Consider the following 27,800-nt stretch of genomic DNA (forward strand, 5'->3'; position numbering starts at 1 on the left):
ATTCAGCCAGGAGTTCGTCAACGAGACGGGGCCGGATTGGAGGTGACAAGAGGCACGGGTGTTGGCACTGCCTCTGCTGTCTGACCCGGCAGATCAGTGCTGGGGCTGAAGGCACACGCGTGTAATTAACAGCCAGGACCCCGGAGCAAGCCCAGGGGGAACAGCGAGGACAGATGCTGCGTGGCACATCACAGCACCTGTCAGCTCCCGCGATGAGACGCGCCCACTCGGGCACCAACCACGTGCTCTACCACGGGGCATCACTCTCAGCCCCCAAAGTCATGGGCCTCAGGCCAGCTGACAGCGAACAGGGCAGAAAGAGAGCAGGATGTGCGTCTGGTCTTGGCCAATATCTCCACCTAGGGCTCCGTGCAGGTCCTGAGACACTGCAGTGACGGGGTGCACTCTGGGCAAGGACCACGACCCGGGAAGGGCCAGCAGCGCAGGTGCTGGGGTGGGGGTGGGCAACTGGAGTGTCACTCTCTCCATCCTTCCAAGCTTTGCCCAGCCGACTGATGTGTTAACATGCAAGCAAGCCGAGCCAGCAGAGGGTGCTTAGCTGGGTCCACCCTTGAGACACACCCCAGGGACAGGAGCATTGAGCCCACAAGGAGTGGGAAGTGAAGTCCCCACAAGGGCACAGGCGGCAGGATAAGGGACAGACAGTGCGGGCCCTGGGCCCAGCCAGTGGGCAGCCTCCACCCTGAGGGCTGGGGAGGGCCTGCCCGCCTGACAGCTGTGGGGGCAGCCACACGCTCTGGCAGGCAGTGCCCGGCCTGCTTCCCTGTCAGGTCCTGTGGCCACAAAAGCCTCTTTGGGTAAAAGGCAGGCAAGGGACTCAGCGTGGGCCAAAGGGACAGAGTGGGGGGCCTCAGCACCCACTGGGCAGGCAAGGGGATGTACCTCACCCACCCCAGAAGCCCGGGAGAAGCTCAAGCTCACACCTGTGCCATCAGACACCCACGGAGCTGCCACTTCCCTCGCGCCAGCCGGGAGCTTCCCGCCCGGGTTTGTTTTGCTGTTTGCTTTGAAGGCAGCGGAACTCGCTCTGAGACAGGCGGGCGGGCGAGCGAGCAGGCGGGCAGCAGCCCAGGGTGGCTTCGACAGAAGGATGCCCTTGTCTGCCCAGGTGGCACTGGGGACCCGTCCGTCACCAGGCTGGCCTCCCCGCCTCACCTGAAGAGCCCGTGGAAGGAAGGCGGCGGGGGACCTGGGACCTCCCTCCACAGCCTGTTTGTCCCTCGTGGCCACAGGTGCCCACATGGGCTCCTCCGTGAGTGAGCCCGTGCAGTGAGCCATGTGCACCCAAGGGCCAGCACGGGGAGCCCGCATCCCTGAATGACGCCAAGGCCAGGGGCCCTGAGCATGATGGCTGGCAAGGGAGGCCCAATCTCAACTTGCTTCCTGGAGTCCAGGCCTGTCCAGATCGCACCTGGCGGCCCACAGTCACCCAACTCATGTCCACCTCCCCGCAGGTGTGGGCTCCTAGGGCAGGAGCAGCCTGCAGCGAAGCCAGTCCTGAGACATGGGGCCAGATGGCTGTTCCTCAGGGGACGGCCACGGCTGTCGTGGGGCAGTGAGGGCTCCCAGCCGGCAGCCTCAGAGGAAGAAGTGCCAAGTGGCCCACAGAAAGCCCGTTAGTGACACAGCAGGGTGGCCAAGGCCAGACTGCCTCCGCCCAGTGGAGCCCTGGCCTGTGACAAAGAAGGGTCCAAGGTTTAACCCGGAACCAGTGGATGGTCAGACCCCAACCTGAAGTCAGAGGCTCCTCCAGAAAGTCCTCCCACTAGGTCAGGGAGCAGCCCCCGGGACCTCTATTGGCCAGGGGACACACACACCTCTCACACCTCTCATTCCAGCCCCTTTGGGGTGGGGAAGGACAGGGTGGCGGAAGTGACACAGTCCCAGGGATGGGCAGCACCCTGCACCTGGCCCTGGTTCCCCTCTATCATCGCGGTTCCTGGGGTGCTGTCCCATCCCCTCTAATAGTGCCTCTGGGGGGGGGGGGTCCAGCAAGTCAGCAGCAGGAAGCCAGGCTGGACAAGAGGTGAGCCTACCCCAGGAGACGAGAGCTGGGGGCACTGACAGAGCCCCGGACAGCGGACATGACAAGACAGAAGCCCAGAGGCCTCAGCCGCAACGCGGATGGCCACGGTCAGGTGGCTAAAAATAGGACGAGGTTTCTAGAGTCTCACCAGCGGGGGAAGCCCGGCTCTCCACGGGCTCCGGAGCAGCATGCTCTCACAGGAAAAAGGTTGGGCCAGTGGTCATTTGGGCATTTCCATGGCCACTGGTGGGCCATGCACCACTATAACCGCGTCTGCTGCAGACTACCAAGCCTTGAGTCCTGCCTGTGGTGGCCTTCGCAGGGCCGGGGCTGGCGATGCTGGGACCCTGTGGGGCCCACAGGGAAAGGAAGCCACACACATCAGACCAGCAAATCCAGAGCCAGAGCGGGAGTGGAGAGTGGCAGCAGGGGACCCACTCAGGACATAGGCCACGTGGGCCGGGGCCGAGCATCTGTGAAAGACTGACCGGCGCCCACTGCAACACCCCAGGCAGACACCAGCACACGGTGGGTGCTGGGGAGCCTGCGATTCTCGTCCAGCTGAGAGGACGAGGACCCAGACCCAGGCGTGGGGGAACACAGGTGCCCTGGCCCTGGGCCCCGTGTCCAGGAGTCATGCGGGAGGGACTGAGCCAGCAGCCACCATGCCTAGCTATGGTGCCAGGCAGTACACTATGTCCCTGGCCTGTGGGGCTGCCTGGCCTCCCAGCACTGAGTATCCCTCTGCCATCTCCCTCAGCAAGCTGGGGCCAGTGTGAACGCCACAGAGGTGAAGCCAGGGTCCAGCACAAGCAATGGTGCCAACGCCCACAGGGCACCTCCGTTTGTCCCACTTGTCTTACGGAACTCCAAGACGCTCAACACAGAAGCTGCTCCCGGAGCTAGTTATTGTTCAAACCAGAAGCCTGAAGCCCAGAGAAGGCCACTTTCTGCCTGCAGTCTCACAGCATCCCACTGTCCAGGCAGTCCCACAAGCCGGGCTCCACCGGTGCCCCCAGCGACACCTGCTTCAGCCAAGTGCGTTTCCAGGGACACACGGGGCCCCTCCGCCCTGCCTGCTCCCGGAATAGCCCCGGGCTGCCTCTGCACTGCTGGCGTCCTCACCACAGCTCCTGCCACAAAGGGAGCATAGAGCAATGCAGACAGGCCAAGCAGAGAAGCAAAGCGAAGGTGGAGCCCTGGACACGGCAGGCTTGGACGGGGCCCCACTGGACGGGGCGGGCCTCTTACCTCTGGGCTCCTCCGCCTGTTTGGCGAGCTTGCGCAGCGCAGCGGCAAAGCCGGAGGACGGCGCAGCCTGGGCGGGCAGCGCGCTGCTGGTGGCGGGGCTGCCGCTGGGCACCAGGGCGCCATTGAGCGGCGAGGGGGTGAGGGGGTTGACGGTGGCGGTGGTCCTGGTGGCGGTGGAGAGCATCCCTAGCGAGGGGGACTTGGGCTCATGGCTCATGCCTGCAACAGGAAAAGAAGAACCAAGTCACCCGGGGGGCGGGGGAGCCCAGCACCAGAGCAGGGGCCGCATGCAAGGAGGGGGGCCCCCGGCAGGCAGGCAAGAGCAGAGGCAGCACTGCAGAGAGCACAGCTGGCCCTGGCCAAACAGCACAAAGTGGCACGATGCCAGCCCCAGCCCACGTCCAGCCAAGGTCCACTACTGAAAGCCCCCATGGCAGCTGGTGCCGGCAATGCTGATGAGGTGGCAACACCCTGTCCCAGGAAATGGAGGTACCATGAGTGGTCAGCACTGCTCTGGTCCTGGCTTCACCCCCTCCACCCCTGCCTTCTCCTGAACCAAGGCCCCAAGGGATTCTGCCTTAGGGGACCCCCAGAGTGCACCCCACACCCAGGTCAGGTGGGGCCAGGGGCTTGCAGGGCCGCCTGGGCAGCCTTGAGGCAGAAGCAAGTCTGGGCTGGGACACAAAGGACTGGTGGCCAGCAAGCTGGCCTCACAGCTGCCACAGGTCACATGGCACAGGGCCAGCAGGGCCAGGACCTGCACCTGCACCACCCTGACAGGAACCCCAACTGCAGGCAAGACATTTCCACGGGCAGCCTGGGGCAGCTTTGGGGCAGCTGCTCCCCGCACCTAGGGGCTCAAAGCTTGCCTCTGTGTTCCCCACCTCAGGTCAGAGTCAGGACTTGGGGGGCTTTGCCTGTAGGGCAGGCTGGCTGGCCAGACTACACTGCTATTGGCAAGGCAGAACCAGTCGAGTGCAGCCAGGGCTGGGTGACTCGGCCCAAGACTCCCACTCCGCAACCCTCCCACTCCACAACCCTGAGCGCCTAGCAGTGGCCAGGGAAGGCTGACCACAGGGACACAGAGGGTGCCACTGCATGTGCGAGCCAAACAGGCACATGAAGATGCCAGCCACACGTTGGGCCCATGGTGGAGTGCTCGCCAGCTGGCGTGAGGCAGAGCCTGGGCTTGACGGGGACCAAGCCTGACCCCAAAGGAGCTGAGTCCTGCATCGCTTCTCCAAGACAGCCTTGTGGCCACCCCCACCATCCTGGGAGGCCCCCAGAGCTGTGGCTTGGGAGGTCAGGGTCCCAGACAACCCAGTAGTAGGTCTAGGACCTAAACCTGTTCCCCGGGTTATCAGCAGCCCAGAGGCCCGCCAAAGAGGCTGCCTGCACGCGCACACGGGCAGCTCACGCACACCTGTCCAAGGGGGCCAGACAGGATGTGGCCCCAGGGATCACAGGGCAGCCCAGCTCAGCTACTCTCAACCTTCTCATGATTAGGGCACACAACTGGGCCTGCTGAGCCCCAGCCAGAGACGGTTCCCACGGGCGGGTCAAGCTTCAAAAGCCTGCAGTGGGGCTGGCATGCCGCTGCCACAGCCTCCCATTGTCTGCAGTAGCAGGCGGCTTGGGGACTAACCCAAGGCGGCGAGACATGGGGCCACGTGGGTGAACCCACTTCACTGAGAGGCCAGGGCAAGGGGCTGCAGGAGGAAGCCCACCAGCCAACCCCCTCCAGGACTCCCGTCGGCCCGGGTGCGAGCTCCTTCACAATTCTGGGTTCTGATCTGCTGTGGACCAGGCTTCTGAAAGCCGGGGCATCCAAGGAAACAGTGACCAGACGGTACCACGTCAGGACCACAGGTCACAGGTGCCTGCCCCTGTGCTGGAGCCCGGACCCAGGCCCTTCTCCCCAGGAGCACCTGCCCGTCCCCCACAATCCCCAGGCCTCAAGGTCATTATCAATCCTGCTTAGCATCCCGACACAGGCACTCCCACGGCCAGGTCCAGCCCTGGAGTCCCTGGAGCCCTCCACCACAGCATCACCACCACCGTGTCAGCTGCAGCTCCCGGGGAGCCAGAGGCTGGGAAGCCACTCCACTGATGTCAGGCTCCTTAAAATAGAATCCCAAACACTGCGCGGCTTCATTAAGAGGAATCTAAAATTAGCATTCCTCCTGGCCTGTGCACATCAGGGGGCAGGGAGTGGGGAGGGTCCCAACCCAGGCTAGCTTCGTGACCTGGGCCTGAGGGCAGACATGCCTTGGCCATCACCTCCCAGGCCTCGCAAGCTTGCCTTCGCCCCCAGTCCCCCACACAGGTGTGCTGTGGCAGGTGCCCAGTGTTCTTGGAGGCCCCAGGGGCAGCAGGCGGGGAGAGGAAGGCCACCTCCCCCTGCCCTCATTAGAGAGGTATTTATTAACTTCTGCGCTCCTGGCCATTGACTGAATTCTTGTCTACATTATCAGCTCATGTAAATTCATTATCCTAACAGCTGGGAATAAGCTCCCGGCATGAAGGCCTATGATGGATGGGGGTGGGGTGGGGAGAGCTTTCCTGACTGCTGTTCGGCAGGAATGGGAGCTGGGTGTAGGTGGCCCAGGTCCACCCAGGGCCTTCCAGGCTGCCCAGAGCAGGCTCCTCCCAGCCACTGTCCGCAGCAGGAGAAAGCAGTCCCGCCCAGACAGCCAGCACCAGGCTCCCTGAGCCACAGGGTACAGAAGAACTTGGCCCACGGCCCGGGGACAGGTCACAGTGCCAGGAGGCCTGGGGACAGGTCACGGTGCCAGGAGGCCCGGGGACAGGTCACGGTGCCAGGAGGTCCCGCCGGTTCTACCATCCATTCCTTCGTGCACTCCGCCTGGGCTCTGGAGAAAAGCCAGCAGGGAAGCAAGGGACCCCCATGTGGGTCCCTGGAAACCCCCTTCACCTTGGTCCCTGTGCCCTCCCCCCAGCGGCAGGACTGGGGGGCTAGTGCTCCATTAAGTGTGGTATCTGCTCGGCCCCCTCCCTGCACCAATCTCCCATAATTACTGCTTCCTTTCATCCCCGCTCTTCCCGGCACCAGACCTCGGGCCTGCTCCCCCCTCGTTCTGTAATTACTAGCTAATAGCCGAGATGAATTTTCTGCTGGGTCCCGGTTCAAGCACCAATCCGCTCCCCCACCCCAGCGCCCCCCACCCCGGGGTAATCACACCCGAGCGCCTGGGCCCAGCGGGGCTTCCCGGCTCGGGCCTGCTGCAGTCTGGACCTGCATTCTCTAATCACCGCTCCGGGTAATTCTTCATTACCGCAGAAAAGAAATGTTGGTGAACAAACACAGGGCCCTGGGGAGGTCAGCAGATGCCCTTGTCCCACAAGGGGTGAGTCCCGGCACCCCCACAAGGCCGGGTGGCCCCCTGGCAGAGTGTGGCACTGTGGCAGGGTGTCACGTGATCCCAGGAGCCCAAGCGGCTTCATAATAAATTCATTATTATATTTGCCTTTGGCGTGTTCTGAGCTCACTTGGATGAAGCAATCATCCTGCAGGCAGGGTGGGCAGGAGACGGGGGCGGGGGGGCCTCCTCAGACTGTCCCTGTGCCCACAAGGGACGGGCTCCTTTGGCCAACGAGCCGAGTCTGGGCTGGCACTAATGCCGGGGGCGGGGGGAGGCCCTAGCTGACAGCCCAGCTCCTGACCTGGAACCAGGAGACCCTGCAGGCCGCTGCCACACACAGAGCTCCCAGCCACCAGCTCTGAGTCAGCAGGGGCATTGCGGGACAGGCTGCCCACTGAGACCCTGCAGGTCACCAGCCACAGAAGCCCCCGCCCCCCCGACAGCTCAGCGCTGCCATTACAAGGCCAGGAGACTTCCACAGCGCATATTTGGGTCCCCCCACATTCACACCAGGCTGTGTGACACCACGGCACAGCCAGGGCTCCGCGACTCCAGGGGTAACAACTGAGCTGGAGCCACCCGGCAACTCCCAGCACCACCCCCCCGCTGCAGGCAGGTACAGCCCGGACGCGGGCAGCATCTGTAGGCACACAGGGAAAACCAAGGGTGGCAGGCAAGCTACAGGGCCTGGGCAGAGGTCCCAGGAGGCAGCTGAACCAAGAGGCAGGGGCACCAGGAAGGGTTTCCTGATGCAAAGCAGGTGGAACTGAGGGGGACAGGGCTGTGGGCACCCTGGGGTCCATGTTCAGAGGCTTCTCAGCAGCCCTCAGCCCCAGGACTGAGGCTCAAAGGCACAGAGCGACACCCGCGGCACGCAGCCAGGCCACCCAGGACCACGGCCTGGCGCTGCCTGTCATTGGCAGCTCTTGGTCCTCGAGCTGTTGCCTGCTGTTCAGATGTCCATTTTTCAGATGGAACAGGGAAGGGCAAGGCACTGGAGACAGCGATGCCCCACTCCCACGCCCAGCACTCAAGAGCAAACCCCACATGGCCTTCGGCACTGAGCTAACCGGGTCACCTCCCCATGTCCCCAGTCACAAAGGGTCCCTTTCAGGACCCGCATTCTGCCACCATGCTGAGGTCCCTCAGGGCCGCCATGTGAAGCCTTGGTTCCCTGTCCCCTGCCTGGAGGGAGAGGGCCGAGTAACCAGGCCAGAGCACATCACACCCGACAGAGGGCATGGCACTGCACAGCCTTGGGATGGGCACCCAGCATGCAGGTGCAGCCCTGCCTGGCTGCTATCCAGACCCAGAACACACACCTTGCACCCTCCGGCTCAAAGTTCACACGCGCTGCCCAGGTGAGAACCCAGAGCGAGGCTACCCAACAGGCAGGCAGGCAGCCGGCCAGCGTCCCAGGCTCAGCTCCCTGCAGACCCTCCGAGGCAGGTGAGTCCCCGCCACCTACTCAGACCCGGCTCAAGGTCCCCGCAGACACCAGTGGGGCTGTGGGTGTGAAGGAGTGGATGCAGAGACCACTCGGAGAGATGTTAAATAGAGGCCAGCATTATGGCATGGCAGGTAACCCCTCCAACAGACCCAGGCTGTTCTACTGCCGACCCAACTCCCTGCGATGGCTTGGGAAAAGCGGTGGGCACAGTCCAAATGTTCGGACGTCTGCCACTCAGGTGGGAGACCCAAGAAGCTCCTGGCTGGCCCAGCCCAGTGTGGCTGTCTGGAGAGCGAGCCAGCAATCTCTCTCTCTCAAATCAATCAATCAATCAGTCTTGGGCCCAATGCACAAGCTCTACTGCCCTGCACACGCCGGGATCCCATGTGGGTGCTGGTTCAGGTCCCAGGGGCTCCACTTCCCATCCAGCTCCCTACCTGTGGCCTGGAAAAGCAAAGAGATGCCCCAAGGCCTTGGGACTCTGCACCTGCCTGGATAAGCTGCCAGAAGCTTGTGGCTTTGGATTGGCTCTGCTCTAGCCGCTGCTGCCACTTGGGGAGCGAATGAGCGGATGGAACCTCTTTATCTTTCCTTCCTTCCATAAATCGGATCTGTCTTTCCAATAGCAATAGATACTTTTAAAAAAATCTTTAAGTTAAAAATAGTAAATTATAAAAAATGGATTCAGGGGCCCAGCACAGTAGCCTAGTGGCTAAAGTAATTGCTTTGCATGCAAAGGGATCCCATATGGGCACTGTTTCATGTCCTGGCTGCTCTATTTTCCAATCAGTTCCCTGCTTGTGGCCTGGGAAAGCAGTCGAGGATGGCCCAAAGATTTGGGACCCTGCACTTGCGTGTGAGACCCCGAGGAAGCTCTGGGCTCCTGGCTTTGGATTGACGCAGCATCAGCTGTTGCAGCCGCTTGGGGAGTGAATCATCGGATGAAAGATCTTCCTCTCTTTCCTCCTCTCTGTATATCTAACTTTCCAATAAAAATAAATAAATCTTAAAAAAAATGGATTCAGCTCCCCACCGTTACAGACCAGCTTTCTACACCCCAGGCCGGCCGGCCCGACAGCCAGGGCCCTCCACACTTCCGCTGGACCAGCCCCACGGGCAGGTGTCTGACCGCCTGCTGGGAGGTGAACCTCACCTCAACCCAGTTCATTCAAGCCCGGTCTTGCCCTCAATTACCAGGTGGCTTCTGCAGAAGGGCCTGTTCTCTCAGCGGTTCAAAGTGGCTGAACGGAGCCATACGGCCCAGCAGCCTCATGCACAGCACCCCAAGTTCCCACAGCCCGAGACCCCAGACGGCAGGGGGTGTGGGTGTGTGTGGAAAGGAGGCACCCACGGATGCAGGTTGCCAAAGCACAGAATGTCTGCCAGCAGGAACACGGGGTACCTGGCATGCAAAGGTAACCCCACAACACTGCAGCACCAGGCTCTCCCTCCACCTTCAAAGTCCCACGAACCACGCCCAGACAGCATACACACTACACCCACCCAACTCCGCGGGCCAAGAGGGGATTCAGGATAGAGTGGCAGCCCTGGGCGCACTGTGCATCCTGTCCCCGACTGTGCCTGCAGCTCGGCTCTGCGCAGTGCTGGAATCAGATCTCCTGGAACTCCAACAAGACAAGCGCAAGCTTCCCGCACAGGCCCTCTGTCTCAAGGCCCGAGGAGCAGCCCACTCCCCACCTTCAAGAGCAAGCACAGGGGAATCGGACATGACGGAGGAGCCCACGTGGGCCAGGAGGCCAGATACAGCACTTCTAGAGGGCAGCCTGACAGGTGCAGACCCACCACGGCCTGGCACGTACCAGCAGCCAGTACCCCTGCCACCAGGCTGACCCTCAAGGCACAAGTCCACTGAGCACGTGGCCACGCCAAGGGACACAGCACTGCACACCCCCAGGGCTCTGCTCTAGTGAGGGTCAGCTCAGAATGCCCAGACACCTGCACTCCTCAGGAGCTGGGGCTGGGGGAGTCGGCCAGAGTACCCCCACCCGGGAAGGCAGCCCATGGGGCATGTTACAGGGCCAACAAGCCCCCCGCACTGGGCATAGCTGTCACCCCAACACTGCCCCTGCCCTCAGACTGAGAACTCAGCCCTGCCTGCGCTCCACGCCTGGGACGGCACCAGCAGAACCACCACTACCACAGACACACGGCATACCCCAAGACGACAGCCCCTGGGAAGCGCACGGCCAGCATTCACTCCCATTCCAGTCTGCAAAGGGGACGCTAGGCCTTGCTGTCCCTTCCCTGCATGCCTGCCACTCGGTTCCTGCTCAGCCTAGAAGCGGAATAACCCCTCCTTTGCTCCAGGAACGCCCAGGTGCCTCTCAGCGTGGCTCAAGCAGAGGCTGCCCTGGAAACCGTGGCCCCCAGTCCTTGCCACCTCCCCACCTGCCCAGGCCTGCGTCCTCAGCCTGACACGTAGATTTTCCTCAGGGACGGCTTAACCCGTCCACCATCAATACAGCTCTGCCCGGGAGCTCCCCCCTCGGTGCTTTCACTGTGGCCTACGGCAGCAGCCCACCACCTGACCATCAGAGCCCAGGAAGGGCAGGCGGGGGAAGGGCGGCTGCTGTCCAAAAGCCCCTCTGACCCCTGGGAGCGGAAGCCACAGCACCCTGCGGGCAGCATGGGGCTGCAAGGCGCAAGGGAAGGGGGAGGTGTGGACACAGAGGCCCAGGGGTCCAGCTGGGGGCGTGCAGGTAGGTCCCTGGCACCTGCCACTTGGTCACTCTAAGGTCTGCCCAACCCTAGGGAGACAGGGCCTTGGTGCCTGCAGATCCTGCCCTGGCAGCTCCAAAGCACCCAGTTCCAGACACCATGGGCTCAGCCAGACCCCGAGACAGGCACAGAATCCAGCGTAGTCAGGCAACTTTGAAAACCCTCTGCGGCTCACCTGGGGCCTTTGGGGAACAGGGTTACCAGAAGCCCAGACAAGCCCTCCACCAGCCAGGGGGCAGAGGCTTCAACAGGCCGGAGCCAAGCTCTCCAAATAGCATCAGCCCACCCTCCACATTGCCCCCTCCCCAGAGAGGGGGACTCCCTGGGTCAGATGCACGGCCAGGCTGGGGGGGGGAGACTCAGGCTCCCCAGCTGATTTCTGAGCACAGCCCAAGAGGGAGACCCACTCCCCCAAAGCCATCCTCCTCCTCCTCCTGCCACCTCCAGCAACCCAGAGGCCAGCTCAAGCTCTGCCCGCAAGCGCCTGGCCCTGCCCCACGCGGCTTCCCCTCTGAGCGACACAGGGAGGGAGGGGGCGGCCTGCCCTGGGCACAGGTGGGAGCAAGGAGCAGGGGCAGCGCTGCGTGAGAGGCCTGCGGGCACAGGGGCTGCAGGAGCAGGATTAAAAGGCCCCCGAGTGCGCACTTGGCAGGCACGCAAAGGGCCGCTTCTGGCCGCGCTCCCGTTTGATCCGCCTGTACACCTCCAGCAGTGAGCTCGCGGCTGGGCTCAGAGCAGGCGCTCGGTAAATCCTCCCCGGAACACTGTCGTCGCCTCCCCGGCTGCGGCCTCGGCCAGGGAAGTGAAGCTGCCGGCTCAGAGGCCCACACCACACGCAGCGAGCCCACCAAGATCTGAGAACTCGTGGGGGCAGGAATTAAAGCAGGGCCGGCCGGCGTGTGGCGCGGTCACCGAGCTGAAATGTCATGGGCAACCCGGGGTGTCTGCAGGTTAAAGGGCAGGCCGGGCGGCCTCTCGTAGCCCTGCGGTTTGGAGCCGCCTGCTGTTGCCACACATGGGTAATTAACACGCGGCCCCGCGAGGACTCCCATACAGCCCCGTCAGGATCTAGACTCAGTAACACACACCGGGAATTCCGAGGCTTCGGATGGGGCCAGGAAAAACCAGCCTTGCTGGCCGACTCCACAAGCCCCTGCGAGTTCTGGGGGGAGGAAGAGGCGGTGGCAGCGGCCAGGTCCCGCACACCTGCCCCTCACTGAGGCGCTGCAGCCCCCCGCTCAGAGCAGGGGTGACTGGGCTACTCCTGCACCAGGGCCAGGGACTGGCCAGCCCCGAGGTGCAGGGCCTTGGGCCGCCACACCAACCCCCGTGCTCCTCCTCTGGCCAGATGCCGAGTCCAGAAGCAGGATGGCTTCTGCCCCCAAAACCACAAGGCCCGGTCCCATCGGCGGCCCCCAACTTCCCCCAGAAGACAGGGAAGTTACTGGCAGCCGAGGGGCCAAGGCAATTGCAGGCCAGCCCCCGTGCCCCACCCCAGGAAGGATGGCCAGGCCTGGCTCTTTTTCAAGGCCTGCCCATCAGCAACGTGTAAACGCCAAGTTAGGGGATCCTCAATCCCTCTCCCCGACAAGCCAGCCCCAGCAGACAGAAGACACTGCCTGAAACACAGGACTGGCCTCCCAGCTTCCCTGCTCAAGGCGGGGCTGACCCCAGGTCGCTCCAGGCGCAGGGCTGGCCTCTCACGGTGGCCGACCAGCACCGCCCCAGTGGCAGGAGGAAGGACAGCTCTTCGTGTCAGAGCTGTGGCTGGCTTCCCCTATCGGCTTCCGCTCCGGATCCGGCTGCCAGACAGGACACCAGCCACCCGGGCAGCCCCGGGGTCCCAAGCAGGGGGCATCTCCCCGCACGCACACCCGCGGCCAGGGGGATGACACACAGCTGCCAGTCGGAGCTTGCACCGGGCCTCTCACCTGTGGTGAGGCGGCTGAGTCAGGGGCGGCCTACGTCCCGGGGTGGGGGCGGTTGTAAACACAGGGTGAGCAACACCAAAGCAAAGCGAGGGCGGCCCAGAGCATGGCCTAGCCGAGCGCAGGGTGGAGGGGCATCCGAGAGCCTCCCTGGAATTGCCCAGCACCCCCGCCCTCCTGCTGGAAATCGGCTTAGGCAAGATGCTCCTAGCCCAGCGTGTGGCGCCTTTTGTTTGGGAGCCTTCTACAAAAGGATCCCTTTTTGCATTTGGTGGTCTCTGCTTTGCGTTTCCAAACCCCAACCTGTGTGGGCCCCTCCCCGGCCCGGAGGGGGGAGGGTCAGAGGGCTGAGAGTACTTTGCTAAGACTACTGGCAGGGCTCAACCCTCTAAACCCAAGCCCCAGCCCACCCAGCCCAACCCCCACCCCGCGCCAGGAAGGGGTGGGTGGGGGCGCGGCCAACCCCTGCCCCATCTGGCGGGGACCTCGTGGCACCCCTGTCCCTCAGGCAGTCTGAGCTGGGGGGGCGATTCCGGCAGCTTCCAGCGCGCCCCCCCCTTCCCCAAGCTGGGAGAGCCTGACTCCCGCCCCGCCCCCACGCAGGGAATTTAATTAGCCCGCTGGAGAGGCGGGCGGGCGGCGAGGAGGTGTCTCTGGTGCTGCAATATAATTGAGTCGGCTCCACTCGGTCGGGCCACTCAGCGCCCGTCAGCGCGGTCGGCCCCGGGGGCTGGGGGCGGGGAGGCGCATCCAGGCGGAGCAGGAAGGGCCGGGGAGGGCAGCGAGGGTGGGGGGCGGCGGATGCGCCATCGCCCTCCCACCTCCCGGGCCGGAGCAGCCATCTTCTGCCGAGGGGGGTGGCAGTGAGAGCCGAGAGAGGCCCAGGGCGTGGGGGGTCAGAGACCCCGGAGGCAGCGGCCCCGCCCTCTCCGGAGCCCCGGGGGCGGAGGAGGGAGGGGAGGAAGCCAGACAAAAAAAAAAAAAGCAAAACGCAGAGCCCCAGCCGGCAGATACCTCCCCCCTCCAGCCGCCGCCGGCACCTGCCGCGGGGACGCACAGCCGCCCCCTCGCCCCCTTCCGCGCCACCGCAAAGTTTTCATCCCAGCTCCCCAGCGTCTGCCGCCCCCACTCTACCCTGCCAGCTCGCCCACTCACGCGCCCCTCGCCGAACGCTCGGAACGCAGCCGCCGAGCGCTCGGCCCACTCGGAGCCAGGCTGCCCAGGCGGAGTGCGGCGGGCAGGGGGAGGGGTGGCCTCTGGTCGCCAGCCCGCCCTCCCGGCTCTTATCACCGCTCACACTCGGGGGAAGTTGCCCGGGAGCCGTTGGCGGCCCCCCTCCCCCCGCTGAACCCGCCAACTTGGGAGGCGGACCGCCTGGAGCGGGTGGGAAGACTCCGAAGACCCCTGCCCCCCTGCCCGGTGCGGCGCGCTCACCTTTCATGCCAGGGCTCCGCAGCTCCGCCTCGCCTGACACATGCTGGAGCCACCGTCGCCCAGTGTTTGTCTAAACTGCTTATCTCACCCGGGGCTGCTCGGCGGCGGCAGCTCGGGCCGCTGGGGAGGTGGAGCTTCCGGGGCCCCGGCCAAGAAACACCTGCTGCTGCCGCCGCCGAGGACACACCCAAGCGCAACGCCACCCACTCCCGGGCCACTGGCTCGCCCGCGGCTCCCTGACCTCAGCCAGCGGGAGGTGTCGGGTTTCAGCCGCAAACACGCACGCACGCGCGCGCACCGACGGCGCTGGGTACACTGCGGGCACACGCCCTGCCAGGTAAAGCGAGGACAGGGCAGGGGAGTCACTCCCCACCCCACGCTCCTGGAAACCCCTGTAGCCAGCAGTGGGCACCTGACTCCAAAAGTAGGAAGCAGCCACAACACACGCGCCATGCGAGTCGCGTGGGAGCGGGGCTTGTAGGTCTTTCAGCTGCTCCCCCAGCACCTACAACAGAGCCTGGCACTGGGGCCTGGGTGGAGGGCAACTTCCCTGGCAAAGGTGAAAGTCCTGGGGGGCACTCAGCAGAGTGCCCAGCCGCCTCATCCCGTCGGCTTCAGCCCCCAGTGCTAGAAAGTTCCCTCCCGTTTCTGTTTCAAGCAACTTTTGGGGAGGCCACAGTGCGCGCAGGGGTGGTGTCGGTTCTTTTACAGAATTCACGGCCCAGTAACGAGTCCGCCGAGGCGCCACTCCGCCAGGGGGATCGTTAAGTAGCTGGGGCTGCGGTCAGAGGCGAGGCTGTCCGCCTCCAGATGCTGGCACGACCCACTGGGCCACCGGCCCCGGCGCAGCGCCTCCCATTCCTAGCACCCGCCTCCCTCCTTCCTACCTCACCCAGGCACTTGACTGGAATGACTCAGGCGCGTCCTGACATTCCTGGGCACCCACAGGCGGCAGAGAGGGACTGGGGGGGGGGGGGCGGGCGTCCGCCAGTGCTCTGCCCTGCCCCCACACGGCGAAGGGCGCAGGGGACCGCCCCAAGCCCACCTCCCACGCCGCACGAGGAAGCATGGGGTCAAGGGGACCTCCTGGCCTCTCCCCGGATCTGACCCCGCGTGCGCCTGGAACGGCGTGCGTCGATCCCAGACCAGGGGTCTCCCCCTGCCCAGCTCTCCGCCGCCTTTCAACCCTTTCCTCGGTAGCTTTCCTACTTCTGTGAACCCGGAGGCAAACAGCACCCCCTGGGTGGCAACTCCAGAGCCTCCCCGCTGCCAGCCCGCGCGCTTGCCAGCCCTGAGCCTGCCCCAGGACATGCCCGCGCCGCTCTTGGCAGGCGCGCACGCGGCCGTCCCCGAGGGCCCGCCTCCCCCGCGCCGCGCCAGCCCGGACTGCAGCGGGAGCGAGCGCTGGGCGCCTGCCACCACATCCATCTGTTCCCGAGAACGCGGGAGGGCCAAGGGCACTGGGGGTTGGCGCTGCGGGGCGCAGCAGGACCAGGCCGGGTACCCTCATAGGGTCAGGGAGGGGGGAAGGCTGACGAACGCCCCCAGGTCACCTTTGGCCGAGCTCACGCGGGGCACACGGGGACTGGTCCCGCGCCTTGCACAAGGTTGCCTTCTGGCCGACCACAAACGAAAAGGGAAATGGGCCGGCAAGACCAGGCCAGGCGTTACCGGCTCCTACCTGTGGGCACGGGGGCGGCTTCCCCTTCAGTGCCCGCCTCGCCTCCCCCGGCGGCGCCTCCAGTAGTGGGTCTTGGCCTCGGTCGGACGCTTAATTTACGCACCGCTCAGTGGCTTGGCAGCGAAGCCAGGGTAACTTAAACCCGCACTAGGCGGCGGGAGGGGGGAGGGCGCGGAGAGGTGCCTCCACCCCTGCTGGGAGTCACTAACGGGGTGGGGGTGGGGCAAGCCGCAGGGAAGATTCAAGTTGGGAGAGACTAACTACCCTGAAGCTGTAAAAAAAAAAATTTTTTTTTAGAACCACGGGGCAAGGCCAACCCCTTTCCCACCTGGCCGCAGGGGGCGGGATTAGCATGCAAATAAGCAAGGAGCACCTGGGCCAGGTTTCCCAGGAAAAGGACAGGCCCTCCCAGCAGGTATTTCGCCAGGACAAGATGTCATTCTTCCTTCTCTAGGGGGTCCTCAGGGCGAGGGGTACGGGTCGGGTCAAGTTCTTAGACCTGCTTGGAACAGGAGCAAACTGGAAAAACGTGTGGCCTGGCCACGGAGAGGGAACACCGGCTAGCTTTGAGAGCTGTCCCGTCCCTCCTACAGGCGCCACGGGATCTCAGGATGCGTGGTCTGGGGCCCATGTCATAGAAGAGAAAGTCGCGGCTGAGAGGTCCCCAAATTCTGGAGGGGAAGCAAGCTCCCTCCCTGGATCTGCTCCTGGGCTGCCGGACCCCCGGCCATCGTCAGGGGGCAGCAGTGAGCCAGCTAAGGGTGCCAGCCCGACCGCTGGCGGCCCGGGCTCAGCCGCGGGTGACGCACAGTCGCACAGTCCCGGCGACATCCGTAACCCCAGGGCCTAGCCCTGGGTGGGAGCTGCGCTCCTGCAGCCTGCATGCCCCGAGCTTTGTCCTGCTCCTGAACTCACCTCGGGGCCAAGGCTGCGCTTCCTCCCCCTGCTAACCCACTCCCTCCTCCCCACTGGCCCTGAGCCCCTTCCCTGGAACTCCCCCACCCCCGGCCTGGGAGTTTGACTCAGAGATCATGGCCCTGCTGGCACAGATGTGCTGTGCCAAGCAAGGGAGTGCACCCCTGTCTTCACCCCACCCCCATTTCCCTCGGCAGGGAGTGCTCCCCCATCTTCAGGCCCAGAGCCCTGGCAGACTCCCTCCAGCCACCTTTAAGCCAGCAGCTCAGAAAGGAACTGCCAGAATAAGTGATGTCTCTAACCAGGACAGGTGGGTGTTGGATCACTCAACAAACACACCATGCCCCAGGCTCTGTTTCACAAGAGCCTTCCCAGAAAGAAAACAAAACTCCACACCCACCCTCTGTGGGCTGCCTGGTGGGGCAGGCTCTTAGGGACAGCAGGGGAGGCAGGGCGGGGCTTAGGCCACTGCCAGTACAGTCTGCAAGCCTCCCTAGGCCAGCTGGGGGGCTTCAGACTCCACCACCGTGTCACCTTCATCCTTTGTCTACAAGCCACTGGTGTGGCCCCCGGCTCCGTCAAAGTCCCTGGACTGGCATTTCGCTGTGAGTGGTCAGCAACCTGGTCCAGAGCGCCGGGCCAAGCCCCTGACAAGCCGCACTGAGGGCCTGGCAGGGAGGGAGAGAGGGGCTGCCCTCCCAGAGCCCAGCAGACCTGCCTGGGGACAAACCACTTGTAACACAAGCCTGTGCTGGTCCTCCTGCCCCTGCAGCCTTCTCACTGGCCCTTGCCAGGATCACTCCTGTCACAGTCCCGATGCCACAGCTGGGAGTGTGGTGGTCTCTGCTGGGCCAGGGTCTCCTGACAGCTGCCTGAAAACCAATCATCCCTCAGATGTCCGCCCACCCCACAGCCACTGGCCCCAGTGGGTGCCAAGTCGCAAAGTGGCACAAAGTCCACCAGGATAGGATGCAGGGGCAAGGAGAGGGGCTGGCCTGCCACTGAGGTCACACCCCCTTGCTTCCGGCCTGCCACCACTGGTACAGAAAACCCCGAACCCTTCCCGTTGTTCAATCTTATCTCTTCCAAGAAGGCTTTCCGCCTGTGGGATCCTGTCCCATTCCCCAAGCACAGAGCCAACACACCAGGAGCCGGCGGGCCGAGGAAATGCAGACTCCCACGACGGCTCCTCACAGGGCCCAGGTCCCCACCGGCCGGCGGGGGACAGCGTCTACAGTGACCTCTCGGCAGGGGTTCTGGCCCAGGCCAGAAAGGGAGAAAGGTCAGGAGGGAAAGCAGCGCCCTCCTCTCAGTGCCGGTCCCTCCTGGGGAGGGGTCCCTTGGTGGCCAGCGGCCAAGGTCACCTCCCAGGGTGCGGGCTGGGGCTGAGGCCTGACAGGTCCTCCCAGGAGGTTCCGGAGTCTTCCTCTTAACCTCGGGCTGCCCCAGCACTTCCTGGCCTCTCTTTGCGCTGGGCTCCAGCCGCACCCCGCACACAGCTGCACTCCTTCACAATCAGTTAACAGCTGTTTTGCATAGATTTTCAATTCTAATTGCTTCGCTTTGTGAGCGCCGCGAAGCCCCGTGAATGGGGCCGCCTCGCTGCGCGGCTGGGAGGCGGGCGGGAGGGGCTGGGGAGGAGTGAGGGGAGCCAGCCTGCGGCGGCTGCTGCCTTTTATTTTTCTAAATAAGAAAAGAATACCCTTGTCACCAAGCACCCCCAGCTCTCGACTCCCTCCCAGGAGCAAGGAACCCGGTCCCCATCATGGTGTGGGGGGCGAAGGGGGAGGACTCGCTGTCTCGCCCTTTGACCCAAGCTTCCCCACCCCACCCCTGATGGAGGGTCCCAGGGCAGCTTCCAGCGCCCCTCCCCCTGCCAGCTCCCCACCCCAGGCTCTGAGCACCCAGATATGAGGAGCTAATTGGACAATAAAGTTGAGCAGCGAGGAGAGGCTCTCTCTGGAGACAGCTGGCATCTATAAAAGAGAAATATTTGCATTTAAAACCTTTAAACTTTATATGGCTGGGCCAGGCCCAGGCAGCAGGAGAGGGTACTGGGACCCTGGAGGGCAGCAGTGACCCCTGAAAGAGGCCACGTGGAGGCCCCTAGCCTCCCGGCCCAGTCCCCAGGATGTGACAGAGCCTGCCACAGCCTTGTGTTGGTCAAGTTCAAACTCTCTCAGACTCTGAAGCCCTCTGAGAGCTCCCAGCATCCAGGGCCCTGCAGGGTCAGCAGGGTCTCTAGCCACCCTCTGTGACCTGGTCCTTTGCTGGGGCTGCCCAGGGACAGAGCCCAGCGGCACAAGGCCACACTCAGGAGGAGGCCTTCTCTGGCAGCCTGGCCCCTTGATGCTGGGCGCAGGCGGGCAGGGCACGGCAGTGTGTGGCACCAGAGCTGTCCCACACCCAAGCCTCAGTCTTGCGGCTGAAGCTCATGAGGTCCGGCCTGCCGGGAGGGGCTCCCAGAGCAGCCAACGTGCTGCTGTCTGGGGCAGGGGGTGCCAGGTTTTCATTTCCTTGCACGCCTAGCTTCCACTCTTAATATATAAGAAAAAGCTGGTCAACATCCGTGACGCGAAGCTGAGCGAATGGGCTGCTGGGAGGGAGGGCTGGTTTCAGCAGCACAGTGGGGTACACAGATCCGGGGCTACCTGGGGCTGCAGGGGTAAGGCTGGTTTCAAGAGCAGTGGCTGAGACTGCTGGCTGGAGGAGGGGGTGGCAGCGCAAGTCCAGGAGCACCTGTATGACTTTCCAATGTCGCACCAGGAGCATGGCACATGTGGGCTGTCCTGGATCCAGTGCAGGCCTCCTGCAGCAAGGAGCCGGCTGCAGCCTGTCCCAGGGCCCAGTGTGGCCAACTGTTCCCATCACAACACTGCGGCCACCACAGTACAGCTTGGCCCCCGGGCTACAGCAGAGGCCTGGGACTGCCCCTTCCATGCACACTCTCAAGATACTTGTCGCCAAGCACATTCTGCTGCCCAGACCTCATGTGATAACTATTCAAAAGCAAACTTAAATCATGGCTCCTGAGGCCTGCACTGTGGCCTAATGGATTGAGCTGCCACTTGTACCACCACCCTCCCAATATGGACACTGGTTCGAGTCCTGGTTGCTCCACTTCTGAAGCAGTTGCCTGCTAATGCCCCTGGGGAGGCAGCAGAAGCCGGCCCCAGTGCTTGAGGGCCTGTACCCAGTGGGAGCTGCATGAGAAGCCCCAGCCTTTGCAGCCACTTGAGGGGTGGACCAAGGAAGGAAGGTTTCTCTGACTCGCTTTCATTCTCTCTCCAACTCTGCCCTTCAAGCAAACAAACAAGGCTTTGGAGAGTGCTATGGGATGCAGCATGGGAGAGGGCTGACCCGGGGCTGCACCTGTCCTGACCAGCACGGCCCAGCCCCAGGTACAACACAGCTTCTGTCCCCATTCTCCAGAGGACTACGCAGAGTGACAGCAGAGAGCGCGGGGCCTCGTGCTTTTCACGCCAGGCCCGTGGGCAGGGTAGCTGAGTCACCCAACCACACCAACAACTTGAGAACCCAGCCCCACAGCGGGAACTGGTCCCTACAGAGCAGCAGGGAAGACAGCCCCGTACGCTGCTTCCCAGAGCTGTAGCTGCAGGAAGCAGCCAGCCAGCCCACACGCACGCCAGCAGGTGCAGAAATACAGGATGCTACCCCAACCCCTCCACACACAAGGAACCAGGTGCTGGCACAGCCTCCGGGGGCAGAAGGGAAAGCATGAATGCCCATGGCAGCCCTCCCTGGTGGAGGTGGGACCTGCCTTAACCCCCAGCAGCTAAGAAATAGGTTTCAGGGTGCAGTCTGTCCAAACAGCCACCGGCAGGAAGGAGACCCTATCTGCTACAGCACAGGTGAACCTGTGAATTCAGAGCCGTGGGAACCAGGGCCAGGCCTCTCTGACTGTGCTCCCAGCAGGCGTCGTGCTCAGGCATGGCCCTATGTACCAGGCTTCTCAAAGTGTTCATGGAGATTGAAAAAAAAAATCCAAATAAACCTTCAGCCTTATTCCCCTCCTTCACACACCCCACTGCTCCCCAGAGAGCCCAGCAGGCCCTCAGACCCAAGGAGCAGCTTGCCTGGAAGCCCTCCCCTGTGTGTCTGGGGCAGAGGGAGTTACACTTCAGCACACTAACGCGTACCTGGGCAACATTGCTCTGAGCCCCAGCCTGAGGGCCTGTATCCCCCCACCCCACTCAGCTGCCCCCATGCTGCTGCCCTGTGGCTGTCCAGGGAGCAGCTGGAGGTGGTAACCCTGGAATGCACACACCTGGCCACCCAGCTGGAAAGTGCCCAGCTGTGACCCCAGGCAGCCCCAGGAGCCAGGAGGAGGCAGCCCAGCCAGGAGCAGGAAGGAACTGAGCCCACCTGGCCACTGCATGTCTGGGCTAGGGAGGGAGTCCTGGAAGAAGCAAAGCTGCCCTTCTCACAGGTGGCACTGGGGACCCAGGGACCTGGGGGCTCCTCAACACCTTAGCAGGGACAGGCTGCTTTGGGAGGATGTAGTGGCTGCCCAGGTCTCCCCAGGGCCTTTCCACAGCCCTCTCCATCACAGGTGCAGCACAACCAGGCCACTGTCCAGGGCACGGAGCCTGTTCTAGAATCTGGGTTTGGCTGGAGCCCCAAGCACCCCACAAACTTATTTCTGGGACCCTGATCCCCAAGTCCTCTTTAACCACATCTCCCTGCCTGGCTGTGCCACCACTGCCACCCGTTCCCCAACAGCCGGCCCTAGCCTTAGAGTGTTGCAAATCAGGTCTGTGGCTGGAAATCTGGGGCCCTGGGCACCTGACAGCTGCCTGATGCATCCCAGTCACTGAAGCCACACAGTGCTCACAGGCAAGACACCTGAGCCCAAGGCACAAGGGTCTGACCCCCAGCCTGCCTTGGCTACCCGCTGCCAGGGCCTGTGTCTCCCGGCCCAGCGCACAGCAGGAGCGACTGGCGCAGGCTGCTGTGCTCATGTCTCTATAATGTGGTTACACAGAAGAAGCCATCCGAGAGGTCCCCGGGCCAAGGGTCTGGTGGCTGTCCCGGCTGAAGGCCAGCAGGGCGGCTGTGCCCACCCCCGGTCCAGGCCCCAGCACTCTCAGCTCCCAAAGCCAGCTCCACGCCCTAAAGTCAAGTCCTCTGTCTCCCACCTCTGGTGGCCATGCCTAACTGGCACCGGCCTGCCCGACATGGGCTTGCCCCACATGGGCCCACCTGTGTGGGCCCCCCGCCCCCCCCCCCCGGTGTTTCCCAAGCTCACAGCTGTGGGACACAACTCTCCTTCCCTTGGCTCAAATTCCTCCCCAATCTCATATGTGTAACTCCTAATGTTGCCTCCTCCAGGCAGCCTTCCTAGATGGATGGCAGCCTCAACCCCACACGCAGGGCTACCTTATGGAGAGTGAGAAGACACAGATGCTCATTAGCATAAACCATTCCTCTTCAGCTCCTCCTCCCACCAGAATATTCAGTCACCTCCCCCTCCCCAGCTGCAGTGCTTTGCAAGGGGTCATCAGGAAAACTGGGTTTGGTGTTTTTAAAACACTCCCAGATGACCTTAAAAGAAGTGTGCATGTGTACACACACACGCCAGGGCCTTCAGAGCTACATGCAGGTGTCCTCGCTGCACCAACCTCCAGGCTGCAGTTCCCAACACGCTCCTCTCTTGGGAGCACCGGGGCCTCCCCATCAGGCCTGGATGACAGCTCCCCCCCCTCCGCCCGGGCCGCTCAGCTCTGCAGAGCTGCCAGTCTAGCGATTGGCGTGCAGGGTTAGTGCGGCCCAGCTCGGGATCTATTCCTGGCTCAGCAGCAAATTGCTCCATGACCTTGGGAGAGTCCCCACGCTTCTCTGACCCACCCACGTGCTGCTGTCATCACCCAAGGTGGCACCTTGGAACCGGGCTCGCAGGGGAGCTGCACAGAGCAGAGCCTGTGGCGCTCAGGAGGCCAAGGCCAGCCTGAGGGGCAGTGGGCCTCCCTCCTGGCCCACAGCTGGGTCACAGTGGGTGGAGCTGACAGGGTGGGGCGGCAGGCTTCTGCGCTTCCCACCCCTAGGCCCTTCCCTCTCCTCGCCTTTCCCCAGCTCCAGGCCCCCAAGCCTCACTGTGGTACCAGAGTGGCTGAGGGGTCACAGGCTACAGCCCAGCCCGCAGCTCCAAAGGAGAGTGGGGACGACTGGAAAATTGGCAGGAACCTCCAGTCCCCGTGCCCTGGGGGGACACTCTGACTCCCTGTTTCTCCTCCAAACTCCAAGGGTGTCCGCTCAGGCTGAGGAGCACGGGGCCCACAGGCGTCAGCTGTCCTGGCTCATCCAACTTCCCACACACCATGTCAGCTCCCCAGGGAACTCCTGACAGATCAAAGCAGCGGCTTAAGGAGGTGTGGCACGGGGCACAGATGGGGCCAGGAGCTGTGTGCAGGTACCCACAGATAGGGCCGACTGAGGCTGGGTGCCCGCGAGCTGCATGCAGGTGCCAGCAGAGGAGTTAGCAGCAAAAGAACCTTCTGGGCTGTCATGCCTGGCCTCCCTTTTTCACAGATGACAAGGGGAGGAAACCCAGGCGTGGGAGTGATGGGGAGAGGAGGAAGGAGACGAAGAGGAGGAGGAGGGGGAGAATGGGGAGGGGAGGGAAGGCTGTTTGGGGCAGATGGGTGTGTGCAGAGCGGACAGAATGGCCCAGTGCTGCTCAGGAGGCATGAGTTCTGGTCTGATCGGCCTGGTTTGTATTTTCAACAAGCAGTGACCCAGCCAGTAGGGTGGCCTCCCTCTCTCCCACCCTCCTCGTCACCCTCCCTAAACAGAATGGGGCACCCCAACATCCCATCTCCAGAGTCCAGAGAGGGTTAGTAACTAAACCCAAGTCACACAGCAGCCAGGCAAGAGAAAAACACAGGCCTGGTTCCCCTCCCCCCACCTCCCTTGCCGAGATTCCTGAACAGGCTAATTTCAGAGTGGCCTCAGCACAGGCCCATCCAGCAGAGCTGTTGGTCACCGCTTCCCACAAGCAAGGGACCGTGTTTCTGAAACCCATCTATCTGCTCATCTATATGTACAGCAGAAGAAGACAGCAGATGTACAGCTGATGTACGGGGGAAGAGACATCAAGCATCCATTTACAGGTTCGTTCCCCCAAGCAGCCCCAACAGCCAGGGCTGGCGAGGCCAAAACCAGGAGTCTAGAACTCAAGCAGGCCCTGTGGAGGCTGTTCATCAGAGCTGTCCACCACACATGCTACAGCCACGTGTGGCCAGTCACACCAAGGAACTGTCCACCACACATGCTACAGCCACGTGTGGCCAGTCACACCAAGGAACTGTCCACCACACATGCTACAGCCACATGTGGCCAGTGACACCAAGGAACTGTCCACCATACATGTTACAGCCACATGTGGCCAGTGACACCAAGGAACTGTCCACCATACATGCTACAGCCACATGTGGCCAGTGACACCAAGGAACTCAAATTTTAATTGATTCCAAAATTTGTAAAAACTTGAGCATTGCATTTAAATAGCCACATACGGCTGGTGGTCATCCTGTCGGACGGGAGGTTATTTCTAATATGAAAATCATCCTATTTCCTGCCACAAGGCATGACCTCCCCGCCAGAGTGGGACTTTAGGAGAAAACAAGGCCGAGTATCTGAAATCAGGGCTCTTAGGAGGAGAACGTCAGCATGAAGCAACCAAGCCCACAGCAGGCTGGGGTGGGAGTCTGCTTCTGCAGCCAGCCAGGGAACCCCTGTCTCCCTCCTGGGGGCCCATCTCGGTGGTGTCAGCCTTCCTGGGGAGAGGACGCAGCCCGAGCAAAGACTCCCTTCCAACCAAGTGGAGACATCTGGACGATGAGAGTGATGGCTGGATGGGAAGCATGGGTAGAGGGGAGTGAGCGAGACAAGAGGACGGGGGCTGGCTGAGTGGGCTGGTGGACTGAAGGGAGGTGGACAGACGAGATGGACAAATACATAAGTAAATGGTACATGCAGGAATAACCAGATGGGCGATGAGTGTTGGGTGGTAGCAGGGAGAAATGTGGTGGAAGCAGACAGGGCCCGGCACATGCGACGGTCCACAGCTCTCCCAGCAGGCATTGTGGGTTTTCAGGAAGGAAGATGCAGGCATTTGCTGACCAGCACAGCCAAGCCTGCTCCAGGGGCTCTCTGCCAGGGCCTCCGGCCCCCTGCCTTGGCTCCAAGTCTCAGCAGAGGGGCCCATGCCCCCCAGGGCTCCCTGTTGTCAAACCTCCAACAAGGATGCCAGAGAGGATGTCGGAGAGGAAGGGCACTTCAAGGTGCCAAGGTGAAGCCAAGGGGCAACTAGTGGGGCCTGCAGGGTCACCCAGGGAGCAGACCAGTGAGGGACACACGGAGCGGTGGGTGCAGAAACGAGGCCTCGCTGCTTGCCTATGACTGGGGTCCAAGAAGCCATTCTCCTCCCCGCCTTCCAGGGTTCCTCCCAGGGCACGGGACCTCACAGATGCCCTAGGCACAGCCATGATGAGCTGCAGGCACTCCCGCAGCGTGCTCACCCCACCGCCCCCCGCACCGAGCATGCTCAGGCAGGCAGCCCTGGCAGGGTCTCACCCACTCTGCCCCTTGCTCCTCCTAGGAGGGGTGTCAGGTGGGGGACAATGAGCCCTCCGCCTACACTTGACAGAGGAACAGCAAGTGCTCCCCAGGGTGAGTGAAGGCGACTGGGGAGCAGAGTACGAGGCTGGCGCACCCCCACCCCCCCAGGCAAGGCCCCAGCAAGGCGACCGGCCAGTCCAGGACCCACAATCCCCCCTCCTCCCGGAGGTCCCGGGGCTCACAGATGGGGCCTGGAGCTTAAAAATAAAGGCGCCTGCAGCAAGAACAGATGGAGAAGCTGACCGCGCGGGCAGGGAGGTCTGAGTCCACCCCAGTCCACCTGCCCCCTGCCAGGCCCTCCACAGCCGGCCTCCTGCCCCAGCCTGTCAGGGTCCTTGACAAGCCCCAGGCCGACCAGGCCCAGGCAGCCCTTGCTGGTCCGCTTCCGCCGCCCGCCCCCTTCTACAGAGAAGTCAAATTTGCCACTCCGATGCATGAGCCAAGCCGAGTGATGAATGGCGGGTGCAGGGTGCGCCTGCTCAAAGAGAGACCCCAGCTACCGGGCAATTTTCCAGGCGTTGCTTCCGAGCCCCTCCGCCTGGCCCCTCCACCCCTGAAAGAGAGAAGCAGCACGCTCTGTCATCAGAACCGCATTGTTCTGGCCAGAAGAGAAATCGGGTCCAGCAGATGGCAGGTGTAACAAAAGCAGCTTGCTGTGGCCAAACCAATTATTTATCTAATTATGATTTACCACTTAACCACATGATCTTTCTGCAGAGTTGTGGGCAATTAAAACCAGGGTGACTGTGTGGATTATGCAAATAAGCTGGAGCCCAGCGAATAAAATTGGAGATCAGACATTCACACAGGCAGGCAGAGGCACATGGCAGTGCCGGGGGAGCCAGGGGCCTGGGGGAGGGGAGGCCGCGGGGCCAGGCTGAGGAGTGCCAGGGTCAGGAAGGATGCAGAAGTAGAAAGCAGAGAGAGAATGGGGAAAGGAATGTGGTGGTGGGACCTGCACCCCAGACCCCGGGCCTCCAGCCTGCCCCTTGGTTCGCCGGGTGTATGGGAACACCCTTTGGAGCCGGTTTCCTCACACAGTGCCCAGGATGTACCCTGGGAGGCAGACCTAGCACCATGCCCACTGAGGCACAGAGAGGCCAGGTAACTTGTTCAAGGTCACACAGCAGGAACCTGCACACATTCATTCATTCACACCTGTATTTGTTCACTCGCCAGCCATCTGGGAGGGCTCTGAAATGCCGGGCAGTGAGCTGGAAGTTAAACATAGACACCACCGTGAGACGAGGTCCCCCATCTCCCGCCCTGCCTTCTGCTAGGAAGCTATTTTTGGATTTGCTGCGTCTAAGCAGAGGAGGCGGAACCACGGCCCGGCCCTCCCCTGCCACTCATCCCAGTTAAGTGCCATGTGAAGCGAGCATATACGAAGGTCCTTAAGACCTGGAATGAGGTTGACAAGGCAATCCAGGTGGGAAAGCCGCCCTCATGGCCTGTCCACAGCCCGACCCCCCAATCTGAGCTGTCCCAGCAGCTATAGGCGCTGCCTGTCCTCCCCGCCTCATGGATTAAGACTGAGTAACACCAATGGTCGCTCCAGCCCCGTTCCATGTACCCAGTAGCCACGTGGAACCAGTGGCTGCAGATTCGGGCACTGTGGATCTGGAATGTTCCATCGTTGTGGAAATTTCCAGGGGGAGGGAAGCACCAGGAAGACAGGGCTCATGTCCACTTCGCTGGGGTGACACTGTACTAGATGGTGCCTGGCTGTTCCCATTTGACAGGAAGCAAGCAGGGAGGGAGGCTGGCCCTTCTGACTTGGGAGAGGACCCCTGATACGACAGTGACACTGGATGCCCAGGTCACCCCCTAGACCCTCGGGGCCTGTCCAGGCTGGGTCCAGCCAGAAAGCCCGTCCCAGGGTGGTCTCTGCCCCAGAAGGCCTCCCTAGGACCCACTCCGGAATGACCACAGGGCATGAAGCAGAGGGGAGACGGCCTTACCCACACCCACCTCCAGGAGCCCCACACAGAACCCAGGCACCCGCTCCGGGCACAGGGGCAGCCGATGGCGGCCATCAGTACTGGGCGCTCCTGTCTGACGCCCCGGTGCACATGGGGAGGACAAGGTACGGCAGGATGACATGCATCCCCAGGGCTTGGATCACAAGTCCCACAAATCCCAGGGGTCTCCAGGTCCCAGGAGGCCACATTTCTGGGGGCCTCAAGCATGTTGACATCACACACAAAACATGTGTGTAACGTCAACCTACTGCTCCCCCGGCCATCCTTTGGGGGACACTGCATGGCCACTGCAGGGGAGACTAAGCGCTGAGAGGGGGTCCAGCGGGGGGGGAGCCCAGGCCAGCCAGGCT

General features: G+C 62.7%; 1 protein-coding gene across 7 annotated transcripts in view; it reads right to left on the reverse strand.

The window, feature by feature from the left end:
* Positions 1 to 27,800, reverse strand: part of GSE1 (Gse1 coiled-coil protein) — a 72,236-nt gene that overhangs the window by 17,511 nt on the left and 26,925 nt on the right. For 5 of the 7 annotated variants that reach the window (XM_040982270.1, XM_040982269.1, XM_040982272.1 and 2 more), the window contains exon 2: positions 3,299 to 3,517. In XM_040982270.1, coding sequence (XP_040838204.1) covers positions 3,299 to 3,517 — 219 coding nt within the window. Of the gene's footprint in view, positions 1 to 3,298; positions 3,518 to 14,232; positions 14,315 to 27,800 lie in introns of those variants that run through there. The other 2 variants (XM_040982271.1, XM_040982273.1) reach the window with 2 other exon arrangements.

This window comes from Ochotona curzoniae, unplaced genomic scaffold (assembly GCF_017591425.1).
Source record: "Ochotona curzoniae isolate NIBS_2020 unplaced genomic scaffold, NIBS_Ocur_1.0 contig_3622, whole genome shotgun sequence".
NCBI classification, from domain to species: Eukaryota; Metazoa; Chordata; class Mammalia; order Lagomorpha; family Ochotonidae; genus Ochotona; species Ochotona curzoniae.